At 36.5% G+C, this 20,173-nt stretch overlaps 2 protein-coding genes across 2 annotated transcripts; both read left to right on the top strand.

Moving 5' to 3' along the window:
- The first annotated feature begins 93 nt into the window (after positions 1-93).
- LOC142549465 (DNA mismatch repair protein MSH7) lies at positions 94-12,736 on the top strand. The gene is given in 18 exon segments (XM_075658423.1): positions 94-443; positions 872-1,421; positions 1,925-2,020; positions 2,142-2,197; positions 2,755-2,821; positions 3,818-3,910; positions 4,072-4,185; positions 4,281-4,314; positions 4,411-4,458; positions 5,527-5,717; positions 5,823-5,949; positions 6,030-6,307; positions 6,940-7,131; positions 7,412-7,819; positions 7,911-8,007; positions 10,608-10,735; positions 10,972-11,007; positions 11,009-12,736. Coding segments are annotated over 18 exon segments (3,258 nt in total). The 5' UTR covers positions 94-120; the 3' UTR covers positions 11,429-12,736.
- Positions 12,737-14,537: 1,801 nt separating this feature from the next.
- Positions 14,538-15,865, top strand: LOC142549464 (uncharacterized). The gene is made up of 2 exons (XM_075658422.1): positions 14,538-15,276; positions 15,593-15,865. Exon 1 carries the CDS (start codon positions 14,638-14,640, stop codon positions 15,268-15,270), a length of 633 nt encoding a protein of 210 aa, XP_075514537.1. The 5' UTR covers positions 14,538-14,637; the 3' UTR covers positions 15,271-15,276; positions 15,593-15,865.
- The last annotated feature ends 4,308 nt before the right edge of the window (positions 15,866-20,173 follow it).

The following is a 20,173-nucleotide window of genomic DNA, read 5'->3' as shown; positions in this document are numbered from 1 at the left end:
TGTTCTAAAAGCAATTTTAGAAATTTAAATTAGTGATCAATGCTTCTTTTTTATAATATTAACACGTTTATAAAATTCAGAATCCATTTTCGCTTGGGTTTATGAGAAAATCGTTATTGTATGGCTGCACGACAACCACGTAATACTAAAGTTGCTGATTCGTTCATTTGGGCGCCAAAGTTGTCTCGTGAAATAATAGCCAAGCCCGCCTCTCCAGTTCCCGACCCAAAAATGCAGCGGCAAAAATCTATACTCTCGTTTCTAAAACCTCAGAACTCCGGCGGAGGAAAAGATGTCTCTGGTGCAGGCACCTCGCTGGAGAAGATGCCGCGGCAGGGCTTGGCTGAAGACGGCGGCATCGTCGCCACTCCTTCGGTCTTCTCCAGCATTAAACACAAATTCGTGAGATCCGAAGGCGGAATGACCGCTTCAACTGATTGCAGGTACTTTAATTGTTATTTTCTTAACCTATGAAATTACGAGAAAATATGTTTCTGAAGTAAATACTGAGCTACAGTTCCAATTTGACTTGATTATAGTAAAATGAAGTTAAATACAGTATCGACATATTTATCCAATGATAAGAATATAATCTTTTACGGACGTTGACTTGGCCTGAAGCATGAAAACTGGGTTTTTGATGTTGTAACTAAAAAGCGAAAAATATCAACCGCGTGTATAAAAATTTTGTTCACCCAGTGGTGCCATGATGAAAAAGGTTGGTTTATGTCAAACAATTTCAACATGCCAATAAAAAGTTTATTGACCCAAACTGACGTTCATTATATATCTTGTGATTCAGTGCTCATAATATATGCATCAGTTTCATATGTGATTTAATTTTTTTTACCCTCCTGGGGTTATCACGCAGATTCAAAGGGGATGAAACTTCTATTATTCAATATCTCACTGATAAATATCGTGGACAAGAAGATATAGGCAATGGATATTTAGGTCCCAAGCATCTTAACAAACACAACGAATTTAATGCAAGCAAAACAATCAGCTCCAACGGGAAAAAGTGGTGTTCCTCTGAAACTATAAGAGAAGATATTATTGTTCCAGACAAGTCGGGAACGAGGCCGGTTGTCCCGGGTTTGAAGAGAGTTCAGGAGAGCCTTTTCAATTGCAAGGAAAATGCTGATGTTCCTGCTTCTAGTTGTAATAAAAAACAAAAGATTCTAATGACTACGGATATTGGAACCAAAGATCATAATGATGACTTTAAACTTATCAGCAAGTTTGAATGGCTCCATCCCTCTCAGATCAAGGATGCCAATGGAAGAAATATTGGTGACCCTTTATATGATAAGAGAACACTTTACATTCCTCCTGATGCTTTGAGCAGAATGTCGGCATCGCAAAGACAGTATTGGAATGTCAAATGCCAGTACATGGACACGGTTCTCTTCTTTAAAGTGGTCTGTTTATGAACTTGGTCTAATTTCTTTCTTCTCTTTCATGCTTGTGAAAATTTTTGACTTCATTCTGCAATGGAGTAGAGACCGATAAATGGTGTTTTTTGTTGTCATAAACGTGTTATTCATATAAATAAAATATTTTGTTTCTTGTTTAATGAAATTTTCCATTCTCATATAGATTAAAATATGACTGTCAAGTAGTTATCCTGATAACATGCCCCGAAAAATGATGCTTATATCAACTGTTTGCTTTAAGTTGCATTAGCATTGATAGTGAAAAATTGGAAATAATGTTTCACCTGGCAAATAACAAGATAATTCCTACTTAGGTTTGTGGTGTCATATCTCTGTTGCCAGTGCTTTTTATTTTTTTCTTCTGATGTCTTCTTTTTTTAGGTAATTTTTTAACTGGAATGTTCAATTAACAAGAGCAATAATTTTCTGCTCTTTCATCTATGTTTTCTTTGGCATGTGCTTAAATCCGGTATTACAACTTTTTGCAGGGAAAATTTTATGAGCTATATGAATTAGATGCTGAAATTGGGCACAAGGAACTTGATTGGAAAATGACACTAAGCGGTGTGGGAAAATGTCGACAGGTAGTCACCTTTTTGGGCTGAGATTCCCTTATGTGCCTGTACCAATATGACTACCTACTTATACCTGTGTGCAAGTTTGCATCTGTATGATGCTATATAATGTGGCAGTTTATTTCTGTAGGTTGGGATATCTGAGAGTGGAATTGACGGTGCTGTTCAAAAGTTGATAGCCCATGGGTATGACACTTTTCACTACTGTTCTTTTGTAAAATTAATTAGCTTAGCTGGTGAATCTCTTGGCTTTCGAATTCTTACTCCCCACTGTTTTCGCAATTTCCTTTCTCTTGATAAAATTCATGTTGCCATCTTACCATAATTTTGTGTGTGTAAACTGCTATTGGCATGGTTGGGCTTTTAATCCCTTATCTAGATACTACTGTGCACAAAAAAGGAAAAAAAATTTAAGTTATAAATTAGGATCCATACATAGATACCTACATTTTATTTTTACACTGATAAGGTTAAAGAAACAAAATAAATATTGAATGAAGTTCGATCTCCAAGTATTCACTGCTTACTTTTCGAGTTTCCATGTATGATTATTAAAAAATAATCTCAATTGAGATTATAGTTGGGATCACCTTTGAACCTTTGATTTTCTATAACTATATTTCCCAAATATGGTCCATAATCATCATTCTATTCTGAGGGACTTGAAGGTCAATTTATTTAATAATTTGGATTATAAGAGATTAAATGTGCATATATGGTTGCATTTTGGTTTATTGGTACAGGCACAATGTTGGCCGGATGGAACAAATAGAGACATCAGATCAAGCAAAATCACGGGGCACTACTTCTGTAAGTTTATGACTCCTTGTAAGCTGCACTTTATTGATTAGATTGTTGAATTTTTAACAAATTTTACATTAGGAATGCAGTAAAACCCATATATCCTACCCAGTATTGCTTTCTATGTAAAAATAAGTCGATTTATGCATTTCCCATGTCCCGAACTCTTCGAAGCTGTGTATAGAGTTTTTAAATATATAAAGGGGACTCCTATCAAAGGGTTACTCTTAGGAATCGTGGTCATTTACAAATGAGATCTACATTGATGTAGACTAAGCGGGTTGTGCTGTTGACAAAGATTGAGATTGGATGTACTACTTTCTATGTTCAAATTTGATAGATGAGTTTAGGTCAGTTGCTCATGGAATTTATGAGGTTTGTTGGTCAATGCTCATGGAATTTATGAGGTTTTATAATAAAAAAGACTTCTAGAAGAATAGAAGTCATCTACCATGTCATTAATCAAGATTTACTGTGACAACGACGCTCCAATGGCTACTATCGCAATCTAGTACTTCATGATAGGACAAGACACGTGAAAGTTGACTAACACTTCATTAAGGAGAAGATTGATGATAGAATACCTTTTATGCCTTATGTACTTAAATTTAACCATATTGCAAAATTTCTAACAGTGGGACAAGAAACAATTCAACATTTTAGTTTGCAGGTTGGGATTGGAGGATATTATTATGCCAACTTGATGGGTAATGTTGAACGAGGGAAATAAACTTTTTCTATTATTTCAGATTGTTTTTTTTTGGTGATAGAATATCTTTGGTTTTTTAATATTGGATTAAATGTATTTTGTAGCATCCGTTTTTACCTCTTTTCCTGCTGTCTTCACTACTATAAGAAGAATGTTAGTTTGTCTTTGTAAATTAAGAGTGAAAAGGCAGTAAATACACTTCTCTTTCATCTCAGCTATTTAATCCTTTACTACCATCAAGCTCTCAAGTCTTAAGTATCATCTGCGATTTAAAATGATCAAAATTTATTCCACAGGTCATTCAAAGGAAATTAGTTAGAGTAATCTCACCCGCAACAAATGATGACAATATTGGGCCTGATGCTGTTCATCTTCTTGCCATAAAAGAGGTAAATTATTTTATGTTGAAGGATTTCTCCATTTATTGTTCTTCATGCACGTTGGATGTACTGAAAGTTTATAAGTGTCGAATTTTGTATGTCGACTTATGGATGACATACGGCAGCACAATTTTTGGCATTAACACCACTTCTTTTTGTTTTGTTCGTAGAATGGTTCAACTGGATTTGGGTTTGCATTTGTGGACTGTGCTGCTTTAAAATTCTGGGTTGGCTCCATAAGCGATGATATATCATGTGCTGCTTTGGGGGCTTTATTAGTGCAGGTATGTACTTACGTTTTGTTTTCAGTTTCGGTCACATGAGAGTATCCAACTTGTTATGATATAATGCATCTTGATATCCTATTGTTCATTATTAGGTATCTCCAAAGGAAATCATCTATGAAAAACGAGGTTACAGTGTTTTCAGTTTTATAAAGTTCAGCCCTGTGTTTAATCTTCTGTCATCAAGTAGAACGTTTCTTATGATTTCTATTTATTCCATTACAGGATTGTCGAATGAAGCTCAGAGAACACTTGAGAAGTATAGTGTGACTGGTAAACTATGTAGCACGGACACTCCTAATTTTTTTTTGAAGTATCGGACACGGATATGACACGCGGATACGCGTGTTATCCGCATAGTTGGATACACCAAAATCCATGTTGTTGACTTTTTGCATATTTGACCATCGGATACGCCATGGACACGGCAGCGACACATTTTTGGATACGTTGAAATTTTTTTTGGCCTTTTCTTTTTAAATTACTGCTCTGAAGTTGTACATTGTATATATTTACATAGATATGTATATATATTTCTACAATATATTTATATAAATACGTATATATCTACAATTTATATATATATATATATAGATATAATTGTCGTATCCTAGCCGTATCGTGTCTTATATTTTCAAAATTTTCCATATCGCGTATCCGTATCGTATTCGATACAATACCCGTACCCGTATCTATGCAACATAGCTGGTAAGATACAAAAACCATTTAATTTTTTTTGCATATAGATTATTTATTATTGTCCATGATTCTTGGTTATTTTTACCTTCAGTTTAATTTGTTTTATCGTGTTTTTTCTCTGGCATTAATCATGAAAACATGGTTATTTGTTGGTCAAGTTTGGGGTGCATGAAGCTGATCTTGTGGACCAGTCATGGGCAGCACCATGATCAAAGGAATTACTATTGTATGTTCATGTTTAATCCACGTAAAGAAATACGATATTTCATAAGGAATCTTATAATTTATTTTTGAAGAGGGAAACACTACATAAGCCTAGATCACTGGTTAGGCATGGACCTATACCAGTCGTAATCATATAGTGATTAACATACAAAAGGGCTTGTGCATGTGTGTGTGTTGAACCTAAGGAGCATTGATCATGCATTTTCTTATTCCTCAATCTTCTGCTCTGTAAGTTGATGTAATGGTCAGAAATGTTGTATTTGCTGCATTTAGATTTTTAAGTTGGAATAACAGTCTTGTTGGATCATTTATCCATGTAAAAAAGTTTCTATTATTACCGATCTTCTGTCTTTGTGTTTAACATAATCGTGGAAATACGCGGTTAGAAATTTTGTTAAACCTTTGTATCTTTTGTAGGGTTGTCTGCGTCACAATTGACTCCAGCTGATGCTTTTTGTGAAGCTATGGAAGTTAAAAATTCTATTGTGTCCAATAGATACTTTAGTGGGTCTTGTGATTCATGGCATTCTGTACTAGACGGAGTGGCACAGCACAACCTTGCATTATGCGCTCTTGGTGGACTTATCAATCATCTAGCACGATTGATGGTAAATGCATGAGCTTTGGGCTTGTAGTAGTTAATACATTTTGATTGGGAAACTTTAGACGGCGGTTGTGCTAATGAATTATCTTAACCTCTTTGTTTGGAGCAGTTAAATGACGTCATTCGCAATGGAGATATTTCATCTTATGAAGTCTATGGGGGTTGTCTTCGGATGGATGGTCAGACTCTCGTGAACCTTGAGATTTTCAGTAATAACGCTGATGGAAGTAATTCAGGTTGGAACATGATTTATTCGCTATCTCTTGCTCTATTTTTGGTTTTCATTGTGACAGCAAAATTCATGGTTTTGTTGTAGGCACACTGTACAAATATCTTAATAATTGCATAACATCTTCTGGTAAACGGCTTTTAAGGAACTGGATATGCCACCCGCTTAAAGATGTGGAAAAAATAAATTACAGACTAGATGTTGTTGAGGACTTGATTGCAAATTCAGAAGTCGTGTTACAAATTTCCCAATCTCTCCGAAAGCTTCCAGATTTAGAAAGGTTACTTGGATGCATAAAGTCTGGCATTCAGTCCTCTGCTTTACTCTTGTTGCCCTTAATTGGCAGCAAGATATTGAAAAAGCGAGTATGTACTTTTATCTTGAGATTGGAGCCTTCATACACTTCGGTTATGTTTTTCTGTTTTTTCTGACCATTGATAAATCAACAAATAATTAGCGTTTGTTTCTGTTATCTATTTCTCTTTTATTTTCTTTCTTTCCTCAAAGAGTTTTATATCTTTTGTATTATCTGTTCAGGGCTGGTTTTTCCATCATAACCTGATGCATTTCCCTTAATTCCTAAATTGACTATATTATCCACGACCAAGTATGGACAACTGGGTGGGCTCGATGGACTTCACTTTTTAATGTGTTTTGGGGCATTTGTTTGGTTTGTTAAGAGTTAATTTGGTTGGAAAAATTATTAAGCGATGAAAGAATCAATTGCTGCACATCCTTTACATATGGTGTAAGATTCAGTTATTCTTTCCTGAAAACTACCACTAGGAACCTAGTTTGTCGCGGTAAGTAGTGAAGTTAATGTTTCTGAGGCACAAATATATTTGATGTTATATTATACTTTTTTATAAAAAATTAGTAAGTTAAATTATGTTTTTGGCAATGCTGCCGTCTAATTCCGTCGAATAGATTCTGTCTATCTACTGTATAACATGACTTGCCCTGGGCTAAAGCAGATGAACTCTCTCTATTGGTACAGGTAAGAGTGTTTGGGTTGCTCATAAAAGGACTACGAGCCGGGATGGACATGTTAATGGCCATACAAGATCAAGGACACGTGACCTCATTATCAAAAGTGGTAGCCCTTCCTATGCTGAGAGGCAGTGAGGGGCTTGACAAGTTTCTTGTTCAGTTTGAAGGAGCAATAGATAGTGACTTTCCAAATTACCAGGTTTGATTTGATTATCTTTGCACCAAGTTTTTGTGTTTGGAATTTCTATTAGATGCGCCAGATTTCATATTGAGCTTGTTTCTACATATTTCTCATTCGTACAAGTTTAATTTGGTTATTAGTGCACATGGGTTAACTGAATGACTCCTCTCTGTTTCTGTAAACACACAGGCATATGCGTGTGCAAACGTTTTTAAGTTCTTTTTTCATCCTGGAGTTAGTTTCATACAAAAAAAATTGAAGTTCATGCAGTAATTGTTGCTCCTTTTGGTGATGGCAGAACCATGATGTGAGAGATTCAGAAGCTGAAACCTTGGCAATTTTGATGGAGTTATTCATTGAGAAGGTTGCTCAGTGGTCTCAAGTCATACATGCCATAAATAACATCGATGTACTGAGATCTTTTGCAGTTGCAGCAATTAATTCCGCTGGAGTGATGTGTAGACCTGTTCTTTTTCCTCAGTCTAAATTTCTTAATCCTGCCATCGAGGTAATGCATCCTCTTCTTGAAACTAAAGGGCTGTGGCATCCTTATGCCCTTGGCGAAAATGGGGGGCTACCGGTGCCAAACAATATCCACCTCGGAGGAAATGGAAGAGTTCCTTGTACTATGCTATTGACTGGCCCGAATATGGGCGGAAAATCGACCCTTTTACGTGCAACTTGTCTTGCTGTTATACTGGCACAGGTCCTTTTTGTTTGCTGGAAATTCCTACATTTTTGTTATTTTTTTCTTCATTTCTATATTCCTAGTTACAATATTTATTTATGTGCTGCAGCTAGGTTTTTTTGTGCCATGTGAAATGTGCGCTCTTTCAGTTGTAGACATAATATTCACACGGCTTGGTGCAACAGATCGAATTATGACTGGCGAGAGTAAGTACTTTCTCTAAATAAACTCTAGATTTTTGTAGAACAAGATGTGTCTTCCCTACCTTCCTCCTAGAGACTCATATTGGATCATGGCCTTTGTTTCTTTAAGCCCACTCTCTAAGCCTGTCTCATTATCCCACTCTCTAAGCATGTCTCATTATCCTCCTCTTCAAAATCCACGTTGTCCTCAAGGTGGTGGTTTGGAAAATGAGTCACTAGTACATCTTCATCCTCCCAGGTGACCTCCTCTGCTCTGCGCCCCTTCCATTGAACTAATAGTTGTAATATTTGCTATGTTCCTCTTTTCTTGAACCGTTTGGCCGGAATTCTTTCAGGCTCCTATGTGATAGCTAGATCTTTCTCCAATTCTTCTGGTAACTTTGCTTCACCCTTATGTTTGATGTCCATTGCTTTCTTTAGACAAGACCATGAAAAACTTGATGCACTCTTGATGCCCATCTCAGATAAGTCTCCAAACAACGGTTAAGAACTTCGGATTGGCCAACGGTTTCCTGATGATATGCAGAACTCATTTTGAGAATGATTCAAAAACACACTATCTCTGTCACTAACAATCGTCTTGGGGATACAATGCAGTCACACCACTTCCTTCATAAACACTTTCGGCCACTCTTGCTGTCAGGGGGTGTTTTAGCAACATGAAAGAGTCTATCCACCGCCATCATGATTATCTCGAAAACCAGTCCTTCTTTTTAACGAGGATCACAGGGCTAGATTACGAACTGGTGCTAGGCTAGAAAGCATTTCTTTTACCCGTCGTTCCATCTCATTTTTTTGGCAATGAACGTATCTATAGGTTCTAATTACCACTAGTCCACAACCCTCTTTTATGTGAATGTCATGCTCCTCCCTCATATCGGGCCGTAAACCCTTGGGATCTTCGAAAATATTCTGGGATTTGGCCCACAATTTTTTTCTCCGTCGGTGGAGTCCTCACTCTGACAGTAGCCCATAATGCACCGCATCCACAATTTTGATTAGAAATCGCACAGAGACTATGGACCTGTTTAGGGACGGGTCCCCTTGAAACCCCCCATTTCTCTTGACCCTCGTACAAATTTCATCACCATCCTCCCCCAATCTACTCGGACTCCTCCAAGGGAACTCAGCCATTCCACACCCAGGATCAAGTCCACACCCCCTAATTCGAACAAGTACCCATCGATGGTTAACATACATACTCCAAGATCAATTCATAACTCTCTGCACATTCCTTGATAGAGGATTCGACAACCATCACCCAAGTACACACCAAACCACACACTTTCATCCACGTCTAAACCCAACCCATCGATCAATTTTTTTGAAACAAAATTGTGACTAGCACCATTGGTTGACCCCACCCACTGAATATAATGGTAACTCCAACCTTCCACAATCAACTTCTTGTCCTCTTTCTTGCTCACTCTTCCCCTCTCTCCTATGATCCACCTCTAACTCCTCTCCTGTATGTAGCACATGGATACCCCTAAATTTTTTATGAAGTATCGGACACGGATACGACACACAGACACTCGTGTCGGATACGGCAAAATCGTCGTCAGTTGTTTGTTGGTTTGATCAGTCTGATACGTCTTAGACACGATTAGGATACGCCATGGAAACGGCGGAGATACGTTTCAGTGTTAAAAAAAATGAATTTTTTTGTCAATTTTTGTTGGCTTTTTCTTTTTAAATCGCTACTATGAAGTTGTACAATGTGTATATTTACATAAATATGTATATATATTTCTACAATGTATTTATATAATATATATGTCTTAACACTATATATATATATAATATTTATATATATTTTAATAATTGTCGTATCTTAGTCGTACCGTGACTTATATTTTCAAAATTTTCTGTGGAGGGAGGGAAGTATCTTATATATCCATATCTCTGTGCAAATATTCTCCTAGCCGCTGCTAGTTACAAATCACGATCACAAAATAACGGGTGCAAGTATTCTCCTAGCCACTGTTAGTTACTAATCACGATCACAAAAATAACAGAATGTATGTTCTCTTTCTTCCCTCACTATTTTTCTACTACTTCCCTCCCCCCACTGGTCTTCCCTGCCTTCCTTGTAGAATACAAATATTGGATCATGGGCCTTTGTTTCTTTAAGCCCACGCTCTCTATGTCCGTATCATTTATCAACAGTAAATAGTTAATTATGGTAATGATATCAGAATTGTGCATTTTGGGGGCAATCTTACTGATTGTGTTCATGCCTTGCTATCAACATTCCTGTCTTAGGACGATGCACTAATAAGTTCATGTAAATAAGTATCAAGTTAGTTATGGTTATGCTGATGAACTATTGAAGATCTTCTGAACATCAGCCTCAAGCTTTATGTGTGCTACTCCTTTACTGACATTTACATGTCACTCATCTTCAAGACTGGTTTCTGATTGGATGCCTGCAATCGACATGCATTTGTATTTAACTCTGTTAAGCGTCTAATTTTTTATCATAAGGATTAGTCTATGCAAAATTCTTACAATACATTATAAATAAAACATTATGCAAGATATGGAGAATGGGATTTGCTTCCCTTCTTGATATTCATGGTTGAAACTTCTAAATTCTGTAGGTACCTTTCTCATTGAGTGTACAGAGACTGCATCTGTCCTGCAAAATGCCTCGCAGGACTCACTTGTTGTTCTTGATGAATTGGGTCGAGGAACAAGTACTTTTGATGGATACTCTATCGCATATGCTGTGAGATGCTGTTTTCCCCTTTTCTTGGTTAATTTATTATTGAAGAATTATTTTTGTATTCCATATGCAGATAAAAATATCTTGTGGGTCAGATATATTGAATTGTGTTTTCTAGATAAAATTTCAAGGATGATATTCACTGATAAATATTTTGTATTTTAATTCAAAAAAGTTTGTGTTTCAATCAAAAGTCCCATTTTTTCTTGTATCTTAATGTTTCAAGATTATGTCCACAGGTATTTCGCCAACTCGTTGAGACAGTCCACTGCCGTCTTGCTGTTTGCGACTCATTATCATGCTCTCACGAAGGAGTTCTCTGGTCATCCTCTTGTTACCTTGCAACATATGGCATGTAGTTTCAGTTCGAACAAAAAAAATGAGCTCGTTTTCCTCTATCGGCTCACATCTGGAGCATGCCCAGAAAGCTATGGAATGCAAGTAGCTCTCATGGCTGGGATTTCCGAACAAGTGGTTGAATCAGCCACAAAGGCTGCGCAAATTATGAAGAAAAAGATCGGAAAAAGTTTCGAGTTATGCGAGAAAAGGGGAAACTTTTCAACTTTACATGAAGAGTGGGTCAAGTCTTTACTTTGTATGTCTAACACAAAGGAGATCAATTCAGATGACGACACCTTCGATGCTCTAATTTGCCTGTGGCATGAAGTTAAAAGTTCATATAAGGTGCTCACCTGAGGTAAAATGCTGCCTTTTCCTTACTTATTAGCTACTGTACTTCTGTTTATTCCTTCTTACTGGTCACTGTGATTGGTTGACCTTTTTTGCCGTGTTAGTGGATGCAATTTAATACATCTAAGTAGGGAGTGAGGCCAAAATTTCAGAGTACAAAATGGAGTTTTTCAGTGATATTCAGGCCATATTTTCTACTGAAACCACTAAAAAATGAGTTATTATTTTTTATAATGACAAGACAATTACATAATATTAGGGAACTAATATGAACTAAAAATGTTGTATCTATGTAAATATGAGAAGTGTTAAATAGGTTTCTTTGGAGTTCACATCAAGCAACGGAACTTCAAGAGGACATTTTATCGATTTGGTAAAATGTTGAAGCCTAGATGAAAACTGTATGGAGTGGACTGGATAATATGAAAAATGCACCAGCCAGGGATTATTGATCAAATTATCTTCAATTAGCTTGTACTTGTCTTACTTGGCCCGAGATTATCTCAGCGATGGAATATTCAAAATTTTTTTTTACATATATAAAGCTAAATTCAGGCATGGGCAAAATTATTTACTAGTGGAAAAGAACTTTTGTTACTTCATCCAAAGAGGAAACGAAGCATATGTGACTGGTATTATTGGTGGGTAGAGTTGGTCATGGATTGGATATCGATGAGTGGGTGCTTGTAAAGTTGTATTATTTTGTAATTTAGTGACAATTTGAAATCCGTGATTTTACTTCAACTACCACATGCATGGTCTTTCTGTCCCTCGCAGCTGATCCATACTCACTGAACACCTCATTTTTGTGACATTTTTTTACTTCTTACATTATATAACACAAAAATAAAATTATAACTATGTATTTTCTTATATTTTTTTAGCTGTCCCATATGATACATGAACGCTCGTTAAAATAGTTTAATCCAATATAGTCTTCCTTAAAATTATTGACGTCCCGTGACAAGAATTGTGGTGAAAAGGTGAAATCATCTCCTCCACTCGAATTTTGTGAGGGGTCAAAGACGCAAAAGTGTGCAGACGAATGGGGCTTGTGAGGAAATCGAGTCTGTCATATGATAGAAAGTAGAAATAAGAAAGGTGACAAAATGATAAGATACTACAGAACCAAAGGTGTCCCATAAAAAATTGATTGAGAAGTCATGATACCGTAAATTTAGAGCAAAAAAAAATTTGTGGTTGTAAATACTAAATATAGACAGCCCACAGAAAAGAAACCACCCACAGATTAAAATTGGTGGGTACAATTCTACCATCATCGTAAAAGGAGGAAAACATGAGAAAAGAAAAGAAGCGGGCGATTTACTTTTACTTTAGGTACGTTTTGTCCTATTTTCTTGGAATTGAATTCCCTACTAGCTCTATTCTTGTTACAATGAATGAGATTTGAAAGCTACAATTCATAATGAATAATTTTGTCGAGATTACAATCTTGGTCCGAAAGCACAAGAACTTTTGAATTGCTACGGGTGGGTCACGTATGATAACGTCAGTTCCATGTCTATGTACGAGTTTGTAGAGTTGATTCCGAGTACGTGCATTTCATTACTTAGAAACTGTGTCACTGATTGATTCCATATTTTCTAAATATTTATTAGTTTATATATATATATATATATATCCAATTGTTCAAGAATATATATTACCACAGCGTTGCATATGAAGAGTGATACCAAGAAAAGACACTTTTCTTACCATTAGTTTCTATCTAATAATCTCCGAGTGTAAATATTATTGTTAGGATTAAATATATCCTAATTATTGAAAGTGGTGACAATTAGCAAAAAATAAAATTTATAGCTACTTGTAATAGAATATGAAGAGCATATCATGCGAGAAGAAACCTCTCTGTTTTGATCACTTCAATGTGATAATAATAAATAAATAAAAACATTCCAATATAAGTAAAAATAAAAATACATGTCTATATCGAAAACCCAAAATATATTTAATTATTTATATTTTTGTGAGCACACTCTAAGTATGGATTAAATGTGTTAGAATAGTAATTGGACCCCACATATATACTACCTTACACCAAACTACTCTGCACATAAAATAATATTACTAATTTAATTTTCATGTTCAAATCTTCCCTTCCCCATCCATATTTCCTTGCTGAACGAGTATTGGTAGCAACTAACAGATTTGAGAGATCAAATGAGCGACAAACGTAATTCTATACATATGTATATATATATGTGTGTGTGTGTGTATATTTGGCTGCAGTTAGCCAACTAGCAAATTTTGGCTGCTGCCTTGGCAATTCACGTGAGGTACTCGTTTTACTGTTTATGTATGCAAGCAATTTATCTTGATGTAATTGACGTGTCCTCTTCTATTACATAAACGAAATATATGTCTTATCTATTTTAAAATCACGTACTGATCACTAATTATTATTAATATATAAATATAAGTGGTAACGTTCGGAAATGATTTGGGTCATTCTTGGACCCAAAAAGAAGGACCAAAGCAAGGTCGGTCCAGAGTTGGTCTCAAGAAGCCTAAAGGAGACCAGGTGGAGGTCAACTCGAGTATAGAACGAGTACCTATTTAAACCACTTTAGGGCATTCATAAACCCGAGAAAACTATCAGATCATTCATTAATTACCAACTTGTATAAGCCAGGGCCCATTGCTTTAATCGAGTAACACAACAAGTCTTAAGTCAATTGATCATGAATCATGTACACCGATAATCATGGGTCATGTTCTCTTTCATGCTCTCAGATCATGCTGAAGCCAAGACGTGGGACACGTCCTCACATTGTGGCTAATACCCGAGCATCTTGGAGCGGTCCCCGACTCTGGTACTCTATAAACACCCATAGCATAGGTAAAATCGGAGAGTTCACTTTTCATTCTCTAATCACTCTCTATATTCACTTGAAAACACATTTTTTTCTATTGGGTGAATAACTGACTTACTTGAGCGTCAAGTGACCGTATCGGAAACCCTTCCGATATCCTACTAACATCTCTCTTGTTTTCAAGTGTATAGACCATCCAGCCCGGATTCATCCTACCCGGTCACAAGCATTCACAGGAAAAGAATATATATATGTATTTATACCCACCCGCACGATATCAGTGGAGAACGTATAAAATATCAGTGAAAATGAGTGCAAGATTAACTCTATATAACTCAATGCCATTCCAGTCCTTTGCACCAATCGCATTCCATTATCGATATGGACTCCTCCAAGATTTTAGCTCTTCTCTTCATTTCCATGCTCTCAGTCTCCACAGCAACCACCACAATCAAACCTGACTGTGCTAAACCAAAACCAAAACCAAAACCAAAACCCAAACCGCACCCGCCCACAAAACCCAAACCCCCCACCCTCCCTCCTATCATAAAACCACCCATAACCCTCCCACCAGTGCCCGTCCCTCCTATTGTAAAACCACCCGTAACACTCCCACCGGTGACCGTCCCTCCTATAACCTTACCACCTGTTGTGAACCCACCGGTTGTCCTCCCTCCGGTGGTGGTGGTGCCACCGGTGCTGACACCACCAACCACTACACCTTGTCCCCCGCCACCATCTCCAGCGAAACCGGCCACCTGCCCAATTGATAGCTTGAAACTCGGTGCTTGTGTGGATCTTCTTGGTGGGCTGGTGCATATAGGGTTGGGTGACCCTGCTGCAAATGAGTGCTGTCCAATTCTTGAAGGGCTTTTGGAAGCAGAAGCAGCTGTGTGCTTGTGCACTACACTTAAAATAAAGGCTCTGAATCTACAAATCTATGTGCCCATCGCTCTTCAGTTGCTTCTGACCTGTGGGAAGACGCCACCTCCTGGATACGCTTGTTCTCTCTAGTTCCAAGTACGAACATGCATGCCCTCGCACACACAATACAGATACGAAGGAAAAAGACTTGCAAACTTTCGGCTTCATGGCCACCTTTTTGGCCATGTCAATCTGACTTCCTTTATATTTTATAGATAAAATTAATTTTCTAATATAAATATTTTTAAGTTATTTTAAATGCAAGAACACGAGTGATTCGGTTATCCCGTTAATCATTGGCTAAAACAAATATTTTTCTGTTTATTGAAAATTAATTATAATATATATGGTACATTCTCTAAATTTTCGATTAATTAATATTGACTGGTACGTTTTTTATTGACTGATGCAGGTTCTCTTCTTGCTACAACATTGATTCAAGATTATGCACGGACATGAGAGGATGTCGGTCGAGTCTTGAATTTCATTCGATTTCCACGTTCTTGCATCTTGTTTAATTTCCTTGTCTTTAAATGTTTGTCGTTAATTTTAAACACCATTCTATTCTGTTGTTGTTTTCTCATCGACAAGAAATGAATTAATCCATTTCAGTCCAATTTGTTATGCCAAATGTCTCAGATAAAGCTAGCTAGCAACCGTTCAAATAAATTTTATGTTGATCTTATCTTATTTACTTAGTTAGATAGGAACTTATCAATAATTTATCTCTCTCTTTATTTGTATTTTTGTATTTTAAATTCTTAGGATTAGCTTATCTTATCTCCTTAGTTGTTTATTTAATCCTTGTAGATTCTACATTTTAGAATAAAAAATAGGCAAAAACTTATGTGAGACGGTCTCACGGGTCGTATTTTGTGAGACGGATATCTTGTTTGGATCATCCATGAAAAAATATTACTTTTTTATACTAAAAATATTATTTTTTATTGCGAATATCGATAGGGTTGACCCGTCTCACAGATAAAGATTCGTGAGATCGTCTCACAAAAAACATACTCTAAAAAATATACTATGTTCACCAATTCTCTCTCTACTCTAACTTCATGGTACAAGAGCAACAGGGATATACGTGACCAAATACGGCATGATAACACCTAAAATATCCCAAATTCCGAAGTCCAACCCCGCGGCAATTGATTTCCCGTCGGTATCCATTACTTGTCATTGATTGAATGACAAGAATTATTTGCAATGGTCACAATCTGTTATGCTATTTACCCGTGGCTGTGGGAAAGATGGCTTCTTGTCCGACGACGCATTATGTCCAGCGTTTGATGATCCGAAATTTCGGATCTTGAATTCTGAGAGTTACAAAGTTATGTCTTGGTTAATAAACTCCATGACAATCGAGATTGGAAAGAATTTCCTCCTCTATCGCAGTGCCAAGGTTATCTAGGAAGCTGCAAGAGATACATATTCCTTTAAACATAACACCTCCGAATTGTTTGCAATCGAATGCCGTTTACAAGATCTCCGCCCAGGGGAGTCCTCGGTCACCGATTTCTTTAACTTCCTTACCCGTTTGTGGCAACAACTAGATCTATGAGGTGATGTGGATCAGAAGATTGCTAACTGAGTTAAAACTGAAAGAAAATTCCTTAGTTGAATTGTTGTATGATAATCAAGTAGCTATATATCATCATATCAAAGAATCTGGTACACCATGATCGGACGAAACATGTTGAAATAGACTGTCAATTCATTAGTGAGAAGATTGAGGATGAGATTATACTGTCACATACGTTCCTACACAAATACAAGTGGCAGACATGCTGACTAAGTGTATGTTTCGTCCAACATTTGATGAATTGTGTTCTAAACTAGGAATGATAAATCTATATGACCCATTTTGAGGGGAGTTTGGGGAGAGTGTTGATCTTATCTTATTTAGTTAGTTGGAGATTGTCTATCATTTTATCTATATCTTTATTTGTATCTTTGTATTTTAAATTCCTACGATTATGTTATCTTATCTCCTTAGTTGTTTATTAATCCTTGTAAACTCTACATTTCAGAGTAAGAATTATACGGTGTTTCACCAATTTTCGTATATACCTATTGTTAGAGTAGATGCCCTGTAAGCCAACTATTGGCTGAGGAATTTATTGACTCAAGTGTAATAAACAATCTTTATTTTAATATAATTTACTTTTTAATAGTTTCGTTTTACGTTATCTGTATACTCATGCAATCAGCATAGATAAAATCCTTGATTATGCTTTAATACAAATGAATCGTAATTCGATGTTGAAACTCATTTGTAAACACTGCATATTCTAAATTTGTTCCTAGTCGATTCAGCCGCCTAAAATAAGGATAAATGTCGCTTGAGCTCGAGACTAGCATCTGTGATGTTGTGTACTGCGTTTTTTGGTAAGGGCATAAAGATGTCCAAACATACAGATGGGTAGTCATATGATGATTATACCGAACAACCCTCCCTCGGACTTTCCAAGTGGTTATCATTCATCAAGAGGATAAGTCCGTGGTTATGATTGTACAACATTAGTCCTTACGACCCGGGACAACACTGAGGCTCTATATGCTAGGGCCGTGCTTTGACTCGTTTACCGGCTCCAGGAGAGTCATCAGGTGACGAGGTTGGGTACAGTTGCGACACATATAGAAGCCAGTGCATTGTAGTCGGGGATTCACCGCTCACCTACGAGTGTGGATATCCTATGTGATCTGATGAAATAATAGTGCGTGGAATCTCTGGCCAGAGTATGAGATGTACGTTAGAGAAGGAGTTCTCCAACCGTACATGCGATGCCACTATTTATAGTTATCACATAGTTATCGAATTAATATGCAACCCTCGATGAACCAATGGTTGCAGATTCGATCGGGATATATGAGATGAAGGGACCGTACTGTACGTTAATCATAATCGACTGGTTCTTGCAGGCACTATCAGTGATACCTAGGGGATCATGGGGCGATGCTACTAGACGCTCTTACCATGATCCGATGGGTGTAATCAGAAATGAGTTCTGACATTCTTGATCAAGGAGTTAATTAAAAGAATGGGGTTAACTAGGGTAAGCCCGAATAAAGGATTATGTCCTGAATCACAAAGAGTTGTGAACCCACGGCTAGTTGTATCCCTGAACCATTGAGGGTCACACAAGCACTGGTTTACTTGTTCCCGATGAGATAATAAATTCAATGAATTGAATTTATAAGAAATGAGTTTGATATGATCAATTGATATGCTTATAAATAAAGTTTATAAAAGCTTATAGAAATTTTGAGAACATGACTGTTAAGATAGTTAAAGGGAGTGCACCAGCCATATTTAGACATTGGTGATCTCGAAATTAAAGTGTGCATCATAATAACAAATAAGTTGAAATTGTCACATCGATGATGTTGGATCGTCGAACGGGATTATGATGAGATTAATGTAATGGGAGCATGAGTCATGAGCTTATAAGAGTATAAGCCCATTATGCAAATTTATTAAAGTTCAAATGGGCTTTAATAATCAAATTATATTTTAATTGAGTTAAAATATAACCCATTAAGTTTTTATAAAATATGGTATTGCATGCAATTAGAATCCATAGTTAATGATTTTTTTTTATTATTATAATGCATGATTCGGTGGAAACAAGATATGCAATTTTGAAAAAGGCATCATTCGAGACTTTTTGGTTTTCTTTGGAAAGAAAATTTTCAGCTCTCGATTTTTCTTTCTTGTTACAAGAAATTTTCGGCTCTTCCAGGAAGGAGAATTGAAGCTCTCGAAAAATTCTCTCCCACATTCTCTCAAAATTTGGCCACTCCAAGTTCGAGGGTTGTGCCGGGTTTTAGTGTTCTATCTCTATGAAAAAATCTTCTATACTTTTTAGTGAAAGTTAGAAGAGGAATAAATATTCCAGTCGTGGACCTGATTCGGAGATCGAAGAAAGTTCGTAGGGATTTACAACAAGAGCTGCATCCGCTAATACCAGTGTAGTTGGAGCCAAGTGAAAATTTCACAAAAGGTATAAATTTTAACACCCTATGAATGTTTATATTCATATTAAAACCATACGAGTGCTCAAACAAATATTTTGATTGTCAAAATAAAATAAAAATTTTAAAACTTCCACTGCGTTTTGAGCACGAGATAACCGAGATCCAACAGTGGTATTAGAGCCAGGTTCTCTAAATCGTATAATTTAAATCATATTGAATAATTTATTTTAATTATACAAGAAAATTTTTCAGAAAATTGATGCACCATAAAAATTTATTTTTCCAGAAATAATAACAAAAAAAATTTATATTCGGATCTGCCCAGAACTGTTCCGGGCAGACCGCGCGCGCAGGAGCTATGCGGAGCGTCCGCGCAGCGGGAGCGCGGCCTGCCCGCAACGTGAGCGCGGCCTGCGTGCCGCGGGTGCACTGCTGTGCGCATAGCGTGCCTGCGACTGCCCGAAACGTTCGGGCAGTGCGCGAACGATTGCCCGGGAGTGTCTCGGGAACCGTGCTGGATGATGGACTTGAATTGTTTGTGCCTAGGGTGCAATTTTCTGATTTTTCAAAATTTTGGGCAAAATTGATGTTTTTTAAAATTCTTTCAATTTTTCTTTTGGAAAATTAATTTTTGTAAAATTAATAATTTTCTTGTAAAATAAATAATTAGAATATGATTTTAATTATTTATGGTAAAAATGAGTTTTACAATAAATAAATTATTATTGATTTAATTGGAAATTAAATAAAGATGTTTATTTAATTTATTAAATTCTTTAATAATTGTGGTGGTTAGCAATAAAATTATTAGATATATGATTTATCAGTTAATTAAATTTGTTTAATTAATTGATGTTAATATTTGATATTAAATGCATGAAGGATGATCGAGAGCCTTGACCAATGTGTTAGGTGTATGTTAGGATATTTTACTGTTTTATTCGTTTTGTTAATATTTGATATTATTAAAGTGGGCCTGGTTTATGGCCCGTTCTCACCCCCATGAGAT

Source organism: Primulina tabacum, chromosome 6 (genome assembly GCF_025594145.1).
Source record: "Primulina tabacum isolate GXHZ01 chromosome 6, ASM2559414v2, whole genome shotgun sequence".
Classification (NCBI taxonomy): Eukaryota; Viridiplantae; Streptophyta; class Magnoliopsida; order Lamiales; family Gesneriaceae; genus Primulina; species Primulina tabacum.
Note: the sequence above shows the minus strand (reverse complement) of the source record. Positions and strands in the feature narration are given on the sequence as shown.

What these genes read in the sequence shown, in the direction of transcription:
- LOC142549464 (XM_075658422.1), top strand. Translation starts at nt 14,638, where the DNA reads ATGGACTCCTCCAAGATTTTAGCTCTTCTCTTCATTTCCATGCTCTCA.